This window comes from Tenebrio molitor, chromosome 1 (genome assembly GCF_963966145.1).
Source record: "Tenebrio molitor chromosome 1, icTenMoli1.1, whole genome shotgun sequence".
In the NCBI taxonomy this organism is placed as follows: Eukaryota; Metazoa; Arthropoda; class Insecta; order Coleoptera; family Tenebrionidae; genus Tenebrio; species Tenebrio molitor.
In genome coordinates, this window is record NC_091046.1 from 33,749,861 (window position 1) to 33,771,849 (window position 21,989).

Here is a 21,989-nt window from a genome sequence, read left to right on the forward strand (position 1 = left end):
TATCGCAAAATCAACAACACTTTCTGAAAGCTGAAATTTTTTGTCGGAGGTCTTGCTCTAGCCACCCGCGCATATTCTGAGTAACAACGGTCAAGGAAGAAATTTTGCAACAAAGCACAACCTTAATCTTTATTCACAACCTAACGTAAAATTAAATACTGCAATAATACTCTGTATTTACTTAATTTGATATAAATGCAACATTTGCGTCTACTAATTGTCCATGTCATCTGTTGATTCGCCCTCAGTCATAAAACGGCCTTCTTCTCTCTTTTTTCCACCTGTTTTCTTTTTCCTCCTGTTAATGACTCCATCTTCTTCATCCATCATTCTTACGATGAGCATTTGGTCCGACGTGTCTAAAGGAGCAACTGAAATGTCTCGAACTGCTCTAAATTTTCCACAATTATTGAGATGTTCGTTCTCCAATCGAAAAAAGTTCCAAACGAATCTCCTGAGTCAATAAATTGGATTAAATTAGTTCTCGATGCGGCCGAAATGATTTATTTCAGAGAACACGTGTAACGCTCACCTAAAAACTTCCAAGGGCGCCAAGATCGTTACCATTAAGTCTGCGTGAACATAACCCATTTCAGTTAAAGACATCGAAAATGCCCATCCAAATCGTAAAATGAAATCTTCCACGATGGCAAAATAATAAAACCACTAAAACAAACCATTAGAGTGAAATAACTGGGAAGAAGTGGGACCGTTACCGTGGAGGAATAAACAATTTCCTCCCTCAGGAACTTGTTATCGCCAGCTTTGGAATCGAAAAGCCCCCAGTCCAATTTTATATCCCATGTGTATGCGTAGCAAGAACTTATCAAGGATGCTGTTATCCAAAGATAGAAAAATGGGCTCTCCATCATCCCCGAGTCACCTTCATTAAATTTTTAAATCAAATTGGCGTTCTTGCGTGATTTGAAAAATATGTGACCGAACTCGTACAAAGTTCAAGGTCATGAACAACCACCCGCATCAAAGTGGGTGTAATGCAAAATCAATTTAAGTAATTACATGCCATTTGCCAGCAAAGTACCTCACCTGAATAAATTGTGTTTAGGGCGGTAAAAATAACGACAAAAAATGACGTAGCGTATTTTGCCGCATTGGCCAGATGGGGAAATGCTTCTTTGGTATCTCGATATCTCCTTAAGCATTGGGCAAATCTAAACCAAGCTGGCAAGCAAGCCATAAACGGTCTAATTACGAGGTGCTTTTCAACACAGTAATTGGTATCTAAAAAATGTAATGATTATAGAAATCCTTTAAATTTTCTGTGAATGTTATACCTTTTCCAACCGACCAGCTAGGGTTGGTCATATAGAAACAAACAAAATAATGCATATCCGTGAAAAGATTTACGATACTGTTCAACTGATCAGCTATCCAAAAATCGGCAAATGTCACATAAAAAAATGGAGCCGTAACCACTTTTGCCTAAAAACGAACGTAAATGAAATGTTCTATTCATGCCAACACAAGCAAATTCTACTATTGACTTTAAGCGACTTGGGCTGTTTTAGAATTGCAAATAACAAAGTAGGTACACATTTTGCGAAACTTCGTAAGTCAACATCGTGTTTAATTTGAGTTTGAGTTAAGTGTATATCGCAGCGGTGTATTATTTGATCTGGGACGTTTACTGCTTTTTTTCAAGTATTAGGTATCTACTGTATTTGTAAAGGTATATATTTTATATAATTTAGGAGTATATAATTTGTTACCTTGCATGGATATAAATCTTACAGGGAAGCATTAACATTTTCTTTTCAATTATTAGATGCCGATAAATTCGGTTAAAATATATTGTGCCTTTTAATTTCACCAATTAATTTTTCAATTTTGGAACACCGTTTTTAGGAAAACAAAAACAAAAAATATAATATTTATTACCGAAAACACTCCTGGATAAAAGCTGCTAGAGCCTGCTGGAAAGTGTTATAATATCATCTTATGAGACAATAAACCTCCTATATTATAAGATTTTACTGCAGATAAAAGTGAATTATCTGTTATATCGGCCTATAAATTTTTAAATTGTTAGTTAATGTATTTTCTATGAACCCATATAACATTTATGCTACTTTGTAAAAATCACGATAGTCCAAGACAATTTAGAATAAATGCATTTCGCAATGCTTCCACCTTAATAATGATTTAATAATAATAATGAGAAATCTTTGGTGTTTAGAAAAAATTTCGATTTTACCACTTATAATTTCAGCAACGGGAATAGTACCTACCGCAATCTCTTTGTAAAAATTTAAACATTTTGGACTTGGAGAACACATTGGTGGTTGAAATTCAAAAAGGTATATTATTATACTCATGTCATATCGTGAGGAAATTCCTTAACATTGACACAGAACATAAAACACAAAAGTCAAAATGTGGAGGCGAGACGCCGGTAATTATGTTGATAAGCACTGCACTATTACTTGATAGTATTATCCGTAATAGTGTATGTACTCCGGCAAAATTGTCGTGCCGCCGGGTGGTGGAGGGTTAAGTATAACTATACAGGCTGTTTGAAAATTGCTAGTACAAAAAAAACCTGGTAGTTGGTGATGGTGAATTAAAGTCATCGGCAAAAAAAAATTCTAATAAAAATCCTCTAGTTTTCGAGATAAAATTACTAAAAATTGGGTTAAAATTGTTAGTGCGCCACTGAGTTAAGGTATTTTAAAAAGACACTTCAGGATGTTTAGCAATAATGAAATAAAAAATTTGATGTTCTTAAACTGTCAATCTGTGGTTGCCAAGATCTTGCAAAAAAATATTAATTTATCATATTGTTGTATAGTCCTTCATTATCACGCTTAGTTAAACTACGTCCACTGATAGAATGGATTTTTTTAAATATCCTTAGATAACAAAATCCCCAAACCATAACATTAAAATATTAAGAAAGTATCATAGATTGTGTTGGTAATATCTTGAAGCATTCGCGCCACTGATTCTCATTGGTTGTTATGAAACCCACGCGAAAAATAAATTATATGACATTTCATATTTGAAATTGTCAGTTCTGTCAAGGGGTTTAAGTATTTAGATTTGCGATTTTTCATCTTTAGAGCTTTGTTTTGCGATTCTCTGGTTTTAAAAATTGTTAGTTTTGATCGTGTTGCTGTTTTGATCTGTTCCGTTGCGATTTTTTGTTGATTTTTTTAAATTTGTGAAGTGAGTGCGTGCCTCAAGAATCTAATTACAAACATCGAAAATGATACAGAGGTAATTTTTGTTCATCCATTAAATAGGAGTACATATTAAATAATCTTTTCCTTTTGTTTAGCCATTTCCGAAAAAAGCTGGATATTTTAATTTTATTTAATTTATGTAATTATGTTATTAATTTTAATTTCAGTAGCCAGCTTTTTCGGAAATTCGAAAATGTATTGTGGGTTGCATTTTTTATTCCGTCGGGCACATTATCACTGGTGAAATACACTGTATTAATAAAACCTAATATATTACTCCTACTGTACTGAAGTTTTCTTTCGTCTTTCCTAAATGCAAACATGCAGAATAATAATAAATCATCACGTGTAAACCTGCTCTTTCCATTTTTTAAAATTTCGCGCCGGATCTATTTGTTATAGCGTAAGTGAACATTTTTAGTAACATTTATGTCAAGCAATCTATGGGTGGACAGAGTTTACCAAGGTTTAAAAAATATTGCCCCGCCTGAGGCGTAGAATATGCAGGGATAGGATTACTTTATCCCTTTTGTTTTAAAAAATTAAACATTGGTTTCTTGGATTTCTTAGGGCTTCCAGATGCCAGAGTTTTTTTTTTGTACTAGCAATTTTCAAACACCCTGTATGCTCCGTTCTATCCATAATAATCATTAATCACATTACCTAAGATAAATATTTACTATCACCGTTGTTTAAAAAAACCATTACGTCAGCAAATGCAATTTTCCAACAACTGATGTTCAGAATTGTATAAAGCACTATACTGTTTTTTATTCTAAATGAAAAACTTCAACATTGCAGTTTGTACAAAAATATAATTTAGTTTTTGTTTAATTTCCCATGCGACGTAAGGAATAATCATACAGGGTTATTCTAAATGATTGTAGTCGAACTAGGCCATGCCCATGTTATTACATTTTTGCCGCTTTCATGTGAACTGTCAGTTTTATCGCTGTCACTGTCATTTTTTAGGTGAAAAGTGCGGTGATGAGATTTTTATTTATTTTGATTAAATCCAGAAACATTGATTTGTTTGCCAATCAATTTTAAAAATATTTACAATTTAACTCCCGTGTGTGAACATCATTTTGATGTTTTTTTATGTGGAGCGGCAACCATAAATTTTACATTCAGTTTTCACGCCTACTTCGACTACAATCATTTAGAATAACCCTGTATATAATACCACGAGTAGTCCAAATTATGTCGATTATTTTTCAAACTAGTCACGAATTATCAATTGTGCTTGGGAATGAATCCACGAGTGCGTCAGCACGAGTGAGATTCCCAAGCACAATTGAATGAGTAAAACCAGTTTGAAAAATAGTCTACATAATTTGGACTACGAGTTGTATTCGGAGGACTATTCCGTGAACCAACTTTGGCAACAACACAAAAAAGACACGTGAGTCCATTTGGAAGCAATTCTCAAGGCTGCTGCATTCAGATCACAGGTATCTTCCATTAGGCATATTATTAATATTGCCGAGTTTGCGACCTTCGGGGGTTGTCGCTCGCCCCGCCATAGTAAAGAATAGGGGTGGAAAATCACATTTCTGCGATTATTTTATTATCCGTGCGAGATACGTCTATCTAATTTATTATACAAAATGTAGAGCGTACAATTCTCTACATTTTTTGTTGTTTGTTTTTTTGTCAGATCAACAGTTTCGTAGTTACAGCGTGTAGAAATCGAGAATTTCTATTATTTTTGTTCTTTTTATTCTTTTGTACACCACCACAGAGGTAGAGCAATAGGGTGCGTTTTTTTACGTAGTGTCCCCGGTGGGCATAGTCCACGATGCAGTAGAAGTTTACTGTTTTACTCTTTTTTATCTCTTCGTAACGTAGACGGATCCAAATGATCTGGATCGCTCGGTATAGATGAGCTGAATTCATCAGAGTTTATGAATTCGGGAATTCCTCTTGAGAATTTTCCTCTTGTTCCTCGGGGTCATCATCATCATCATCAGGATCATTTGGCGTTCACCTGTTTCATTAGTATACACGTTGGAGTCCGATATGCCCGTAGACGGACAAACAATAAATGCTCGATTTCTACAGGCGGTAACTACGAAACTATGTATTGATCTGACAAAAAAACGTGAAGAACAAAAATTGTAGAGAATTGTATGTTCTACATTTTTTGTAAGTAGTTAGATATACGTATCTCGCACGGATAATGAAATAATCACAGACGTTCCAGAATCTGAAGATCAAGACGAACAAATAACTGAAATCAATGAATTTCTATTTTGGCAAACGCCAGATGATCTTGATGATGATGATGATGACCCTGAGGAACAAGAGGAAACTACTCAAGAGGAATTCCCGAATTCATAAACTCTGATGAATTCAGCTCATCTATACCGTTCGATCCAGATCATTCGGGTCCGTCTACGTTACAAAGAGATCAAAAAGGGTAAAACAATAAACTTCTACTGCATCGTGGACTATGCCCACTGAGGACACCATGTCAAAAAAAACACACCCTATTGCCCTACTTCTGTGGTGGTGTGGAAAAGAATAAAAAGTACAAAAATAAAAGAAATTCTCGATTTCTACACGCTGTAACTACGAAACTATTGATCTGACAGAAAAACATAAACAACAAAAAATGTAGAGAATTGCATGCTCTACATTTTCTAAAATAACTTAGATAGAGGTATCTCGCACGGAAAATGAAGTAATCGCAAAAATGTGATTTTGCACCCCTATTCTCCAATATGGCGGGGCGAGCGGCAACCCCCAAGGTCGCAAACTCAACAATATTAATAATATGCCTGATAGAAGATACCTGCCAAGTATAAACTTTTCTGTACCTTTTGCAAGGTAAAACTCCCTATTGATTGGACTAATTCTATTTGCTCAAAATTTCCTCAATGCTGTTGCAGACATTGTCGATACCTTCTAGAAATGCCCACCTTTGCATTCAGTAAAAAATTTCGGAGTTTCTCCTGACATACTCGCACTATCCTTTTTCTTAACTCTTTTTGGGTACTTGGTGGGGTCAAATAAACATTGTCTCGAAAGTTTCGAATGAATATAAAGAAATCCAATGGATTCAAATCTGGGGATCTAGCGGGCCATTGAATAGCTCCATGAGCACCCATTCATCGTTCACCAAAATGATTTAAATGATTTAAAAATACAAAATTGTTGCGTGCATTATGTGGTATGGCGCCGTCCTGATGAAACACGACTCTATTCAACACTGCTAATGGTATCTCATCCAGAGAGTTGCTTATTTCGTTTGATAATAAATAATGTGATATTTTGTTTGATTGAGACTGCTATCAATAAAAAAGGAACCCACTAGACCATTTTATCTCCAAAAATGCCACACCACACGTTAACACTCAATTGTCCATGGAAATTTTCTTCCACAGCAACATTATTATTATTATAAAACTGTTTTGACAAATGAATATTCAGAGCTTACTTAGTCTTTTCGAGCATCTAGGACAAACTTCTCTCTTGTTTATTTTGGTCACTGATTTTTAAATTTTGTACATTTACTCTTTAATTTCTTGACTTTTGTTTAATGAATGGGTATAGTTCTTTGCATTTTTATATTCAGAAGATAAATCTCTACAATACTGAATAAAAAAAATGTACAATGCTATTTGAAAAAAAGAAGCTGATGTTCATCTGTCAAAAACTGGACGCAAGAATTTTTTCTTATTTAGTTGGTATTGAAGTATTTTCAAAATTATTTGATTTGATGTGTCATTTATTCAAACCGGATAAAAAATAAGCAAGATACAGCATCAAAGGTTTTTCATCAGTCATCCTGTATAACAAGCTTTCATTTATCATTTATAATTTACAACAATATTGGCTGATTTTAAAAATATATGGTTTCAGTAACAAAAGTGATATAACTCAAAGAGGCTGTTTTAATAATACATATATGTAATTTAATAATAAAAAATTCAACAAAAAATCGACCATAATTTTATTATTTATCGGGAATGTGGTGAATAAATAAAGCGTTATTATAATTTTAACGAAATTTTTATACAGTGAGCGTAAAAATTTGAATTCATAGAAATATTTTTCCCCTAGAACTTTTCGGAAAAAATGCGAGCAATTAAATTTTTCTGATCATTTTCATTTCGCGTTGCCTCATCGGTATTTTTTTAAAACGGCAATCCCTATTTTTTGTCAGATTTGGATAGATTATTCGATTCTGATTTATGTCCTTTACATTGATGTTTCCTGAGATAATGGGTCATATGCATAAACCATTAGCAAATGCTTTTACTTGCATTAGTGAGAGATAGAAATACATTATTTGATAGAAAAAGACAAATACATATATAGTATAAGCAAATGCTTATTCTTATGCATTCCACCCATTGACTTCGAAAAGTGAAAACAAGGTGGCAGTAAAATTCCAATTTTACCCTGAAATTTCTACAAAAAACGATTTATTTAATAAAAAAAAATGATACTCGCGTGGCTAAGTTTCGATATTTCGTAATTTTTACATCAACAAACTAAAACAAGAAATAAAAAAAAAATTAAAGGGCAAATTTTTTAAACTAGAAAACCTCCCAAATCAGTGCATAAATCAGAATGGCTTGCATAAGCAACGTTTACCTCAATTGAGCTACACCTGACCTGAACAACTGAAAGAACAAATCCGGGATGAAATGACCTATCCAGGCTTACCTACATTTTCCAAAATCTTAGTTCCGAATTCTGAAGACGATTATTATCGTATTGTCAAGAAGAATAACAGTTTGAATTTTTATATTTTGATATCATTTTTTTATTGTTGATATCAAAATTATTGTGTACTAAGATTTAATCTTGAAATTCAGTCATTTGAGTATCATTTTGTTATGAAAGAAATTATTCTTTGTGTAAAATTAGATTTTCACTGCCATCACCTTTAAAAATTAATGTCTCGGGAACCATCACAGTCGTTAAGTCATGGTACTTGAACAAATTAAAATTTAATAATCTATCTAAATCGGCTAAAAAAATTAGAAGTTGGAAAACAGAAAATTATAGGAGATATACGGAAAAAATAAAATTGACCTTTCCGAGTTTTTTTCGAAAAGCACTAGAGGAATTATTATGTCTTTTGGCGGGCACTGTATTATAGAATTACTTGTAACATTACTTATAGAAATTCCACTATACAGAGTGTATCCGAATTCGACCGACAAACTTTCAGGACAGATTCTACGAAATAAGGTAATTGTTTACTTTAGCTACTTGTGGAATTTTCGCGTTTTTTCTGGCCAGACACCCTTAGGGCATCCTCCTACATCGTTTCCCACCACTAAAACCTTTTGCAAATGCCCTTGTTTTTCTCTCTTGTTATATATGTTTCAAGGTCGCGTCAAGGTCGCGTCAATGTCTAGTATAACTAAAGGGCAAGGAAAATTCATTTGCAGAAGGTTTGAGTGGTGGGAAACCGAAACGATGTAGGAGGACCCCCTGAGGCTGTCTAGCCAGAAAAAACGCGAAATTTCCATAAGTAGCTAAAGTAAACAATTACCAAAATTAAGCATAAAACTCTTAATACATATGGGGTCAAAAATGCTTAGTTTGCGAGATAATCGACTAAAATGTTCTACCAGCAACAGAAGAAATCAGGTGGAAATTTTTGATGAAATGTACAAAAATAAAAAGGAGCTATGTACAATTTACAAAAATTGTCAAAATTACGCAAATTAGCCAAGGGCGTAACAAGGGGGGGGGGGGGCAGGTGGGCCCGGCCCACCCCAGAATAAAAGTAAAACACATTAAAAACAAGATACATCTGCAATATCTATCTATCATCTGTCTGTGGTTTAAAATCTGGCCCACCCCAGCAAAAAATCATTGCTACGCCCTTGAACTTAGCCATCGTATCTAAATTTTAACCACAGTTTATATCCGTATTATTTATTGCAAACTAGTCTCATTAAGTCATAAATGATGTGAATCTAAAGAACTACAGTTAATTTCAAAATTATAGAGTACACCTGATTTTCTACAGTGTGAAATTCACTTACATTTTTTGTCAATGATGAATGTCAATTTTGACAAACCAAATGCCTAATCTAACCGAAAACGCGAAAGTGCTCATTCTTTCCAAATTAGAAGAAGGGTGGTCGATCCAAAGGGGTAGCCCAGTATTATAATAACATTGCGAAGAGCACCGTGCAAAGGATAAAACAGACAATATTATGGTGTTTTAAAATATCAGCGACTTTTTATGTTGTCAAACTTACCTAACCTATATAAAAAAATATGACGTTCAAATTTCAAAAAGGCATCTTTACATGTGGAAAAAACTGTAATAAATCGACCTCTTGATTTCTCAGGTGTACTCTATAATTTTGAAATTAACTTTTTAAATTTTGAGACACTTTTTTATCCTAAAAACTCAACAAGATACTGTTTATGATAATTTCAATATGTACTACTTTTTGTCACTTCATTGAATGTTGAATGATGGATCAATCATCTCAATATATTCATAACATGAATAGCAGGAAATCGAAATGAAATGAATATCATACTGTACAAAGCATTCAAAGATTTTTCGGCAACTAGGTATATTTTTAGTTTAAATTTTTATAACAAATATCTAACAAAAAAACATAGTTTAACGGTTGCTAATGAGATCAGCTTTTGTCTAACAAAAGACACAAATAATTTAACCAATATAATGACAGCGGTGCAAGAAAAATAAGCGCGCAGTAACTTAATAAATAGTATGTAATAATGCATTCGTAAGTTAATTTTTTGAGAAGGTACACGTTAATAACTGTTGAATTGCTGAGTTAATGCTCATTAACAGAATGCTCATTCTGCTTTACTATTTTCTACCAAGGAAGATTATCTGTACTGTACCCAGCAAATTTATGAAAACATACAAGATGCTGCAGGTACCAAAAAAGATGCTTTTTCTAGAATATATTATGCAATTGTGTCCTATACAACGTGAACAAATGGGAACTTCTACGCTATCTGTTTCAGTTTTCCAGATGTAAATGAAAAACTAAAAAGCTCCAATAATTGTCCTGGATACTTTCAACCCTTAAATATAGGTACAGTTCTATTCGTAGATGTCGCTCGGTATATTACAAAATTTTAAAGTATACGGTTTTGTAACTAAATATGTATTATAATTCCAATTTTTTTTAATTTCCAAAATTATTTTGGCGTTGTTGCAACTTACTTTGTAAAATTTGTTTCTTGTTTCTACATCTGAATTGAAATCTAGTGTCTGAATAAATAGAATATGTTAGAAGGAAGAAAATTGCAGTCCTTCTAGATATTTATTTTGGAACATGTGCAACAAAAAATTATTCCTGTCAAAACACGCTTGAGTCCTACTCTATAATTTCAACAGTCCATTCATTCGAAGTGTCCAAATATTTGGAACAAAGTTTCATATTAAATTAATGAGGTCAAAGAATAATTTGAATATTAGTCTTTAGAGTCATTAATTTTTGCAAAAATTAAAAATGCACTTTAAATTATACCCACCAAAACTCGAAGAGCCCAGAATCTTGCTTCATGTCTGAATGTTTTCGTAGGATTAAATAAAAACGCCAACATTAATAAAACGAGGACGAATGGGTTAACATAGGCTGGAATGCTCAATTCAGAACTGTATAAAAATGAAAGGACTGAGATAGACCATATAACACCAAAAATTGCTGCCATTTCTATAATATGCTGTTCGGAAAGATGATTTCTGGGGTCCATTTCAAAAATCAACACATGGTTAACTCCTGATGATCGCCAACCGTAAATATTGATTCCCCAAAGAAATAAAAATTCAATTATTAAGAAAGGACCTCGATACAGGCGACACACGATACGCCAATCATCTCGACGTTCTTGAAATATGGCTGCAAAAGACTTCAGTAAGTTCTTACATTTCGCACAGGAGACATTAACAGTTTTTTCACTTTTTTGAGGGACATAGTCGTCGTGTAAACCAAAAGTTCGTTTGAACGAAACGAACAAGAACATTGAGCACAAGCTCATTTTGTCTAAATAACCATCAAACAAACTGGTGGTAAACTCATTTACACTAAAAGAACACTTGTCGTAGATTTCGATCTATCCATTTATACAGCACGCGAAACTTCAATGCTGATTCATTCCCATTCCCATTTTAGTGTCTAGCAACCGAGGTCTTTTAAATAAATATCTGATGACAATATTATAATTAAGGCTGTTAATTGTATTATCTATACAGTTGTCCCAGAACTCCCTCCCCAGAGAAAAAGGGATAATGGACAAATGTGATAATCTGTTTTTTAAAGAAAAAAAGTCCTATCTCAAGCGATAATCGAAAAAAGACATCCTAAAGTTAACCAATCAGGGTTGAGCACCATCAAGGTAGGACGGCCGCAATTTTGCGTCGCCAGGATATTCCACATCAGAAAACGTCAAAATTCCAAGTAAACTTTTCGCTGATTTTTGTAATACCTGAGGTCAACTCCTGGGATTGGTGAAATTGAAAACTTTAACTCGGTTATGTAAGCTACAGAAAAATTTATTTTAGTCATCTTTAGTCTCTTTTGCTGTCGGCTCATGTCTGTTTTCTATGGAGAGGCAATTCTGGGACAGGCTGTTCTGCATCAAGCTGTTTTGGACCAGTTAACAAACAAAAAAAGAATAAAAAGACGTGATGGGTAATATTTCTTTTACAAAGGAAAACACACTAAATTGGCAGCTTAGAAACTGATTTTAAAAAAATAAGTTGAATTCTCTATTCCAGGGGTCTCCAAACTACGGCCCGCGGGCCAACACCGGCCCGCGAGCACCACCAATCCGGCCCGCGGTAGCGGGCCGGACATGCCCCGTATCCGGCCCGCATTGTAAAATTTACTGCCAAAACCGGAAAAAAAGCCACCAGCAAATTTATGCAACTGATCAATCTTTGAGTGGAAGACTTATAAAATTCCAGCAATGATGATTTTAAATATTTTCTTTTGAAGTTCTGGGGCAAGGGTTAATATATAGGCGTTAAAAGGATTTTGAAAAATCTTGATATCGTTTGCAATTGCATCAAAATCTGAAAAACGAAACTCAAAATTTATTTTTTATAAAAGATAAAACAAAACGGCGGCTCCCACAAGCTGCCCAAAATGGCCATGCATTTATCCAGAGTAAGATTGCGACAAGTTTTCCGGGAATTCTATTCATCTGACACAAAACGTAAATATATGGCATCGAATAGAATCTCCTTTACTATCGTCGTATATACAAAATTTTCAAAATGGTGGCGATTTAAATTTAAAAATGCGATTTTGGCAATTTTTTTTCTGACTAAAGTATGGATTAAAAACGCAAAAATTAATTTACCAAAATAAGCCTCCGTTTCTGCATATGTAGACCAAATATGAGCAAATACAGTGCTCAGAATGCGTGTTGCAGTTTTTAAAAAAGCGATTTCGTTCAAAATTTTAAATACAATGACTTACTTGAAAGTGGTTATAGCCAACTTCGGACCCTTCAAAATTACTGAAAATGAATTAATCGTAGAAAATCCTTCTACAGGGTGAATTTTACATGCCCCTCCTACATTAGAAATACCGTGTGAGCAATAATTACTAATTGAGTTCCAAGCGGAAAACCATTTTATTAATAAAAGATTAGATACAAAAACCAAGACGTTTAAATTTGAAATGTATACCAGCTGTCAATAATGTCAATAAAACAAACCGAAATAGGTACAATTCTCAGTTTTGAAAATTTTATGTAAAATTTTTTAGTGTCAACTGAAACAGTTATTGTTGCTCACCAGTATTAAAAAAAAAAAACGATTTTTTAAACCGACAAAGGTAGAATATTCCCTTAAAAATGCGTTAAACATTTTTTGTTCAATTACAACTACAATTTTTTGTCGAAAGGAGTGTATACATCAGGCAGCAACTGGTTTTCTCCTTGTAATTTTAAATTAAGATCATTTATATATTTAGTCAAATTTACGCGTAATTCAAAACTACACTATGTTGGCATAATGAGCTAGCTAGCCCTTGGCCCTTCGAACTTAGTGGAGGAGTCAGTGTGGCCCTTGGGTTAAATAGTTTGGAGACCCCTGCTCTATTCTAAACATTGTTACATTTTAGGAATGGAAAAAATGTTTAAAGCTGCCGTTAATACCGATAAATATTTTGCATTTATACTGGATCAAGGAGTTTAAGTAAAAAATCAAGTTAAAGTCTCCTTTTAAATTTTTTTTGTTATACCTGATATAATAACGGCTATCAAAAGCACCATAAAAGAACCGGAAAATAATCCCACTTTGAATGTTGTCCAAGGGATTTGTTGTTCGCCTAATGGAGGTACTCTGAGACGTTTCATAGCCCGTTGCCTATCACCTCCTTCCAGTTCCTGAGTGACGCTACCTTCAGTTTCCCTAATTAAACGATCGATATCCTTGTTTGTATGGAAATGAGAACTTTCGACGTGTTCTACTCTCCATTTCACACCAATGTCCACATTCAATAACTAAAAAATATAAACAGTGATAAATATATGCAAGACGTCAACCCTTCGTACCTACTTTATCGTGTTTTTTTAATATTTTTCTGAAACCCGTAAAATTTAAATTCTGATAATTTTGCAACAATATTAAACTCAAGTAAAATTCACTAAACGCTAATTTTAATTCTTGTATTTTCTTTGCAGGTACATTTCGTTTTCTCAAAATATTATTTTTAATAGAATTTTTCTTTCCCGGATATTCCACATCTTGAGCGTCCGTCAAATCATTTTTCAGACCGGCATATTTTCGAGTAGCCTCAGCCAGTTTTTCTAAAATTATGTACTTTTAATAATCATTTCATTGATTAGCGTAGCTTTCTTAATACCAGAATAAAATGTATTGATTTTAGTAAGTTCCTTGTCGCAGTATGAAAAAAATTGTTCATCAAATTTTGCAAAGTATCTCGTCAATATTTCCGGTTCCACCAATTCTGCCGATGGTGCCTGTTCAACAGCAGCATATAGCATTGCCTTCATTTCCTTAAAATGAAAACATGTTTACGCATGGTGAATATTTAATGAGCATTTTTGTTACTTACTTCGTAATTTATATATTGTTTTCTCCATTCTGGAGTGATATGAGCCGAGAGATGTTCAGTAAATTTCATTTTAGCAATTTAGTTTTAGCCCATTTATTTATTTGTTATTATGACTATGGCATTTTAATTAATTATCCGTAAGCGATATTGACGTCGGGACGCTTGACGTCTGCAAGTGCTGGTATCAACAATTTCTGTTAAACCGACTTTGTTGAAGTTGAACCATGTGTCAAACCTTTACATAACCTCAAACAGTAAAAATAAAAGAGAACATGCTATTATAATCAAGTCCTGTATATTAACAAAATATTAAATTTAGATAAATCATGCACTGTGCTAAGAGAGGAAGAATTTTATACTGCTTTTTGCAGAATGTAAGTTAAACTTCATTTTATCAGTTATAATGATTGACGTTTTACTTTTTCAGTATACAACAAACAGTAAACCAAAAATTGTTCCTGATGAAAGTGTTTTAAGTGATATCGATAAAAATGTGTATAATCCCAAGAATCATCCTGGAATTTTTAAACCAAGAACGGTTACAATTCCAGAGATGTTCATAAAGGCTGTAGCTAATGTACTTGAAGGTAAATAAAGCATAATGTTAATTTATTTTTAAAGTTATGACGAAATTGTAGATTATCCAGCAAAATCTCTCATCGAAGATGGTCAAAAATTAATAACACATTTAAAGGGTAAAAGACCGCCAGTAGAAAAATTAGAAAGGAAAAAGATTGAACAAGATGTATATAACAAGGTACTTTCACGTCACAATATTCCAAAATTAGAAACGGAAGAGAATAGACTGAAATTTCAACAACTAATTGATAACAAAGTATCTATTATTCTAAAAAAAGATGTTTATAATTGGAAACCAGTTAATTATGATACATATAATGCTTTAGTGTATTTAATGTCTAGATCTGCTGCAGAATATGCTGTGTTGGCAAAAATATTTTTAGAAATTTCTGAAAGAGATCCTCAATTTAAACCAAGAAGTTTATTTGATTTTGGATCTGGAGTTGGTACAGCTACTTGGTAAAATAAGTTATAAATTTTCATCACTGTTTGATACCCTTTTAAACCATTTTAAGGGCTGCTAATTTATATTGGAAGAAAAATATATTTGAATATTTTAATGTGGATTCATCAAGTGAGATGAATGATTTAGCCCAAATTCTTTTACAAAGTGGAAAAGGAACAAACAAAATGGAATTAAGAGGAGTTTTCTACAGACAGTTTTTACCATCAGCAAATGTATATAAGTACATAATTTTAAATCAAACAGACTTTTTATAATTCAGTTTTCAGACTACTTATGATCTAGTTATATCTGCTTATACTTTCCTGGAATTACCCTCTCGACACTCTAGATTAGAAACAATTTTAAATTTGTGGAACAAAACACAAAAATATCTTGTGGTAGTTGAACAGGGAACAAATGCAGGATTTCAAGTAAACAAAAACAAAATATATTGCATTAGTTATTCATAAATTTTGATTATTGTAGATTATTAATGAAATAAGAGATTTTATTCTTTATACAAAGGATAAAAGTGATGGATACATTTTTAGTCCTGTAAGCCCATCATTTAATAATTTATAAATATTAGCAGATTGTTTTAGTGCCCCCATGATGAAGTATGCCCAAGATTTATGTTAAATGATGGCACACCTTGTAACTTTGAGGTTCATTATTTCACTTTACCTATAGGTGCGGTAAGTCGAAGAAGACAAGAAAAGTATTCTTACATTGTGTTTAAAAAAGGTTTAACATGTTAAAATTTTTATTCTACTGACAATGCAAGTATGTTAACATTATAGGTAAGCGTGAGTCTTCTAACCCACAATGGCCCCGAATTGTAAGAGAAACTTTAGTTAGACCAAGACACACAATTTGTAGAATGTGCACTAAGGATGCTAAATTAGAGGAGGTAATATTTACTGCCTCAAAACATGGCAAGTAAGTAACAGCTATTATTCCTATTTAAAAGAGTTAATTTTTGTTTGATGAAGGGAAATGTACCGTTGTGCCAGAGCTTCCAAGTGGGGTGACTTAGTTCCAGTTGCGTTAGAGACAGCACTTGAGGAGGACACTTCTGAAGATAAAACTAATTTGAAAACAGAACAGGAGTAGGTAGGTGTATTGATTTGTTTTTAAGTTGAGAAATATTAAGTGAAAATAAATTTATTTGTAAATATTTGATGGTAATTACTTACAAAACTAAAACTGCGGATTGTCATACATACCTTTAAATACCACAACTTGCCATATTTCACATTTATGTATATAAAATGATTAATGTTACATTTTTGCATTTTCAACAAAAACTCGTTACTCTTCTAAAATTCAAACAAACTTAACTCAATCAAACAATACTTTCAACTAATTTCTTGTGTGAAAAACTCCGCCTCCAAGCTTGCCCAGGTACATTGACCAACTTTGCTCATTTTGAGGCAAAAATTTGGCACATCTTTCATCAACATTCTGAACGTCACACGAACATTCAATTTTCATTCTGTACACGGTCATCTGACCCAAACTAAGCGAATATATTTGATTAAAATATGAAAATTCTTGTTTTAAGTTGTCTTGTTCACTCATGCATTCGTCCATGTACAAGTCTTTTTGTTCCTTTTCTGTGTTTTTCGTGTACTGATGGGCTTGATCTGTAATGAAACCAAATGAATTTGGTCGAAATATCCGAATGATTACGTACCACTTGCAATTTTTTCTTCGAGACAGTCTTTTATTTCTTGTTCAAGCATCTCTGTGTCGTCGGATTTCGCAGGTTGCCAATAAGTTATGAAGACGATATCAATAGCGTTACTAGTTGTATTTGATGATTTTAAGATTGCACCTAGCAAGGTCATTGTTCAGTGTTTTTCATTTTCATTTCATTCATCGAGGGTGACTTACCAACGGATGTGATTTTGCGAATGCCGTTAAATGTGTAGTTCACTTCTCGCTTTTTCCTCCAATAACCATTTTCCTTGTCTCGCAGTTCTTTTTCCGACTCCAAATCCCATAAATTGTACGAACTGTTGGCGGCAGCTTTCTTTTCCTCATCTATGATACTTTTCACTTCTTCATTTTGCTTGATCTTGTCAATGTGAGAAGTGATATCCCGCTGTTCAAACTTTGATTTCCTCAACTGACTCTCTCTGTTTTTAAAATACGTATCTCGCAGAATTCCCCACGGCAAATTATTTAGATCATGGAGAAGACGATTTCGAGCCATTTTTATATTCTCATAATCATAAATGCCATATTTTGGGTCCGGTAAATTTTTCTTTTTAGAGAGAGTCTTCTTCTGATCCTCTGTCTTAAATTGCGTGTGGGTGTTGTCTTCTTTGCTTCTTGAGTTCCTGTTGTTTTTAAAAATCGGTTCTTTGTACATTTCCTTCGTATTGAATAAATTTGCGCTTTCTGGCGAATCATAATCTGAATCAACATCTCCTGGAATTTCATTTATTATGTTACTATTAGGCAACTGCCAGTCATCTTCATTATCATATTTTACATCCAACTATAAATTTTAAAACCACAGTATATTAACTATTATTTACCATCGTATATTATGCTTACGTTATCGTTTATTTCTGGATTATTATTATTATCATTATCCATATAGTCTTTAACTATTCCCTGTCTATTGTCTTTATGCCTAAAACTAGAACTCCCATATTTGTGCACTTTTATTTTTTGAGTGTCACCCATATAATTTTCATCAACTTCTGACTGACCTTCGTTATTTGCCATTTGTATTTTAGGATGGGCCACCATATACTCTTTTATTTGTCTCATCGGAGATTTTGTGTTGTTAAATTCCAAAGCAGTTCGATTAGCTACAAAATGCATAATAAATTGAACTCATATAGGAATTGTGTAAAACTATACCAGAATTATAAATTTCAAAACCGGGAGGCTGGTCATACTGATTAAGTGCATTAAGCTTCATTATACTTGTTGTATTAAATTGTTGACGACAAACATCAGAAATACCGTCAGCATTATTATTATTATTATTATTTTCTGAAACAAACAAATTTTAAACAACATAATATATTTACACCGCCAGATACAAACCCTTCAAAATCCCTTTATTCGAATGATAAATTTCGATATTAGTACATTCCATGGTCCAAAACAGAAACATGTCAAACCCGTGGGATTCCATTTGCAAAGTTAAGCCACTCATCTGAGTCGCGACACTTCCTCCTATCGATTTTGTGTAAATGGGTTTTCCAGTTTTACCGTCAATAATAAAAGTTTTTGTATAATTGTATTTAAGGATATTATCGTATTTTTGATATATTATCAAAAAATCTGTTATATTGTCGTCATTGAAGTAACCCGGAGCTGGTGTGATGTTACTCTCAGAATTTGGAATCGTGTAATTCCAGATTTGATCTAACGTTAACCCGTTTATTGCAACTACTGTTGAATTGTACATGGCAGTAATAATATCCTGTATGTTGTCTCCAGTTATGTCAACCAAAACAGATTGTGTAAGAATACCTTTATAACGATCCTCATAAATTGTGTGAATCGACTAAAAATCAATACTATCTATTAAAGTAAAATCATTTTGCAGCGTCGTACCAGGTTTCCACTCAGTAAGCTCTCAACGGATGCAACACTTAAATTTCCAGGTGTCGTGGGGCTGCCGCTACCAATAATTGCATAGTAATGACTTGCATTTATTTTTAATATTTGAGGCATGAAAAATGTTTTTGCCTGATATGGCAAATTTATCCTGCTTAGTTCCTTGCCATTTTTGCCAGAAATTAGCAGCAAATGACCTTCTCTGGCTACAATTTGGATATTATTATGTAATTCATAAGCGTCGATTCAAAAATATTGTACGTACAGTCGAGTGATGTATGTGACGACAGTATATCTGGAACACTGTCATTGTTCTGATCCGGAATGAAATTGGCTACGAAAACATCTAATTTGTGGTTATTTTGTTGCCATATTAAAGATCCGTTTTTCGAATCGAGAGCCACGAGTGAGCCTTCTTCACCAATAGCCAAACAATCCTCCAAACCATCACCGTTGAGGTCCGCCGAACACTGGAGGGCGAAAATAGTGTCATTAGTCCAGTACCTCCAGACGATACCACCAGTAGTTCCGTTTAGTGCTATCACTCCTCCTTTACAAGGGGGAGGAACCCCCAAGAATATGGGACAGAATAAGCTCGAGGGTAGTGTGTTGTAATTATCGCCTAAAATGTTAATAGTAGTACAGGAAAAAAACTTTGCTGTTCGCTAAACCTGTCCCGAAACCGAAAATAATATCATCAATCCCATTGTTGTTCAAGTCCAATAGGCGTATGGGAGAATCCGTGGTGAGTATAGGCAAATTCGTAGCCCATACATCTGTAACTTTTAAATTACTACACGGTAATAATTTAATTGAATTTCTGACTGGTTTAGATTTAGATATTATCCAGTCTCTTAGTCTGTCTAGAGGTAATGGAAATATCGATACCAAAATGACAACTAAGATTATTACACCTTAAAAAGAACATAACTGAGTATCTTTCTTAAAATTTCATAAAACAACGTACCAATTAAAATACTCAGTGCTGCAAATATGTAGCAACATGGCTTACAAAAAGCTTTACATGGAGGTTTAGCTTTTAATCTGGATGTGAAATCAGGTTTACCAAGTTTCCTTCGCGGTGCCATTAAGGGTCTTTTTACATTTAATTCTTCCGCAAGCTAAAATGATTTTGTGAATAAAAATGTACTATTTTTATAGGAGTTCCGTGTACTTTATAACTGTTTTTACCATCCCGTATAAACACTTCATCTTCTACGTCACTTAGATCATCTTCATCCAAAGAAATACTCTCTCTTACTTCACCACCTAAGCTCATTCCTGGGTATGTTGCCATTCTTAATTCTGACGCACACAAAATATGGTTTTTAATTATTTTGCTTACTTCAAACTTACCTCGTATGAATTCTTACAGTCAGTTATATTAAGTATACATATATTTTAATAACTTGTATAAGTATAAATTTGTTAGGGAGAACGTATAACTAAGTGTGCGCTTATATTTACACCAAGATAAAGTTAAATTGTCATTTCACAAACATATGTTTTGGTACCCTGCAGTAACTTTGCACATGTCCCAAAGTATTGATTAGTGTAGCAATGCTCGGCGATTCCAAATTAATTTCAGTATGATAAATAAACTTACGTTTGATGGTATCACATCGTTCAGATAAAGCGTGTTTATTTTATTTATATACAGGGTGAACCATCCTTAATAATTCCTTAATAAACCATATTTCTAATCATCGTAGAAATTTTAATTTTGCGGTCAATAATCTACACTGAAAGTACTATCGCGGCCATCCAAAACTGAACGTTTTTTTTTTATAGTTTGATATTTACTTTAAATCATAGGCGTCCTAAAATGTCAAAGTTTGACACTAGCAATAAAAAATTTATTGAAACTATTTTTTTTAAATACCACATCTCTCTCCGATACAGACAGCTAGGGCTATTGTAAAGCTAGAAGAAAATTGGTCGTTGGCTGCTGTGGCGAGAGAATTACAATGCAGTAATACTTGCATCTTCAATATAAAGAGGGGTTGGCAAGAAAACAGGCTTGAGAGGCCAATGCGAATAGGTGTTAGAAAGGTTTCTTTACTAAAGTTTACTTTCACTTTAATAATGTATTAATTACTTCTCAGTCTCATTTTTATTATTACAACTTTTTATTATTAAAATAGTAACGCCTGCTGCACGAACGCCAATGAATACAGCCTGATTTAATCTAACGAAAAATACGGAAATTTTCGCAAGCTATCGTTCACTTTTGGATGGCCGCGATTGTACTACAACATGAATTTTTTATTTTTTCAAACAGACGCTCCAAAAGGCGTCAGGACGCTAAAAACTGAAAAAATTAAAAAAAAAATTGATTTTTTTTAACGACTCCCGAATATGATTCGGGACAGATATATATCGCCAGAAATTTTTTCTTGCAGTCCAACAATCGTGTTTGTCGCTCAAAATTACCCGCGGGCTAGCGCCCTCGTGTAATTTTCTCGCTACAAACACTCGTGTGTCAGGACTGCTCGAAAAAATTTCCGGCAATATATCTGTTTCTTGGTATATTATATATGATAATAAAACACTTATCAAAGTCAAATATCACATTTATTTTATTTTATAAAAAATGATTCGGTCATTTCGTACATCGGAAATTTAAGATTATGCCTTCTAAATTTCAATTTTTGTTTACATTTAAAAAAGGGTTTAATCGCAAATATGCTATACAATGGTCCACCCTGTAGTAGGCATATTGATATTTTTCTTCATCAGAAAGTTTAACCTTAAGGTTTAAGAAAAAATCGAAAAAAAAATCTAGTTGCATTTTATTTTGTTTCAAGTAAATTCCACCCCATTATATCTCCTTCCTTTGAAATATTATGTATATGCAAATTTGTGTCTAACATCTCTATGAATATACATATACAAATGATAATATTTAGCTTTGACTCTACTGAAGAGTAAGAAAAAATATGATATTTTTCTGTTTTTAACCTGATGAAGTTCCTTCTTAACCTGATGTTTCCATCGTAATAATACCTACAGACCAGAAAACATAGGTGAAAATTATGACAGTGGAGATATAGTCGTCCAAGAATTCTAACGTTATATGTACCACAATTTAATTTCAATAATGAGAAGATTATTATTTGACAC

At 33.3% G+C, this 21,989-nt stretch overlaps 3 protein-coding genes across 5 annotated transcripts; 1 reads left to right on the forward strand and 2 right to left on the reverse strand.

Moving 5' to 3' along the window:
- Positions 1–115: 115 nt before the first annotated feature.
- PXo (P[[i]]-sensitive XPR1 orthologue) lies at positions 116–14,397 on the reverse strand. The gene is made up of 10 exons (XM_069041649.1): positions 14,258–14,397; positions 14,045–14,198; positions 13,738–13,988; positions 13,421–13,682; positions 10,701–11,068; positions 1,296–1,443; positions 1,048–1,242; positions 717–883; positions 533–666; positions 116–454 (listed from the first exon to the last, which is right to left on the reverse strand). Exons 1-10 carry the CDS (start codon positions 14,324–14,326, stop codon positions 214–216), a joined length of 1,989 nt encoding a protein of 662 aa, XP_068897750.1. The 5' UTR covers positions 14,327–14,397; the 3' UTR covers positions 116–213.
- Positions 14,398–14,488: 91 nt separating this feature from the next.
- Positions 14,489–16,458, forward strand: LOC138126059 (ribosome assembly protein METTL17, mitochondrial). Its single transcript, XM_069041738.1, has 9 exons — positions 14,489–14,631; positions 14,685–14,844; positions 14,896–15,295; positions 15,352–15,514; positions 15,569–15,712; positions 15,768–15,836; positions 15,884–16,025; positions 16,082–16,220; positions 16,274–16,458. The coding sequence occupies exons 1-9, from the start codon at positions 14,584–14,586 to the stop codon at positions 16,392–16,394; spliced, it is 1,386 nt and encodes a 461-aa protein (XP_068897839.1). The 5' UTR covers positions 14,489–14,583; the 3' UTR covers positions 16,395–16,458.
- Positions 16,430–20,575, reverse strand: LOC138125921 (uncharacterized). Of its 3 annotated transcripts, none has more exons than XM_069041504.1 (12): positions 20,473–20,575; positions 20,041–20,171; positions 19,834–19,987; positions 19,538–19,780; positions 19,132–19,488; positions 18,864–19,072; positions 18,348–18,813; positions 18,159–18,293; positions 17,847–18,106; positions 17,178–17,787; positions 16,978–17,118; positions 16,430–16,927 (listed from the first exon to the last, which is right to left on the reverse strand). In XM_069041504.1, exons 2-12 carry the CDS (start codon positions 20,161–20,163, stop codon positions 16,644–16,646), a joined length of 2,982 nt encoding a protein of 993 aa, XP_068897605.1. In that variant the 5' UTR covers positions 20,164–20,171; positions 20,473–20,575; the 3' UTR covers positions 16,430–16,643. The 3 variants fall into 3 exon arrangements, with proteins under 3 accessions (XP_068897605.1, XP_068897596.1, XP_068897591.1); XM_069041495.1 differs by lacking the exon at positions 20,473–20,575 and adding an exon at positions 20,240–20,425; XM_069041490.1 differs by lacking the exon at positions 20,473–20,575 and adding an exon at positions 20,223–20,424.
- Between the last annotated feature and the right edge of the window lie 1,414 nt (positions 20,576–21,989).

Excerpts from the sequence above, each read along its gene's own strand:
- PXo (XM_069041649.1), bottom strand. The coding sequence starts at position 14,326 with ATGAAATTTACTGAACATCTCTCGGCTCATATCACTCCAGAATGGAGA. Across the intron at positions 13,989-14,044 it reads AATCAATACATTTTATTCTG|AAAAACTGGCTGAGGCTACT; the intron begins GTATTAAGAAAG and ends ACATAATTTTAG. Across the intron at positions 455-532 it reads GCGCCCTTGGAAGTTTTTAG|GAGATTCGTTTGGAACTTTT; the intron begins GTGAGCGTTACA and ends TTATTGACTCAG.
- LOC138126059 (XM_069041738.1), top strand. The coding sequence starts at position 14,584 with ATGCACTGTGCTAAGAGAGGAAGAATTTTATACTGCTTTTTGCAGAAT. Across the intron at positions 14,632-14,684 it reads TATACTGCTTTTTGCAGAAT|TATACAACAAACAGTAAACC; the intron begins GTAAGTTAAACT and ends TTACTTTTTCAG. Across the intron at positions 16,026-16,081 it reads TTACATTGTGTTTAAAAAAG|GTAAGCGTGAGTCTTCTAAC; the intron begins GTTTAACATGTT and ends TTAACATTATAG.
- LOC138125921 (XM_069041504.1), bottom strand. The coding sequence starts at position 20,163 with ATGGCAACATACCCAGGAATGAGCTTAGGTGGTGAAGTAAGAGAGAGT. Across the intron at positions 19,489-19,537 it reads TATTTTCGGTTTCGGGACAG|GCGATAATTACAACACACTA; the intron begins GTTTAGCGAACA and ends TTAACATTTTAG. Across the intron at positions 18,107-18,158 it reads TTTTGAAATTTATAATTCTG|CTAATCGAACTGCTTTGGAA; the intron begins GTATAGTTTTAC and ends TGCATTTTGTAG.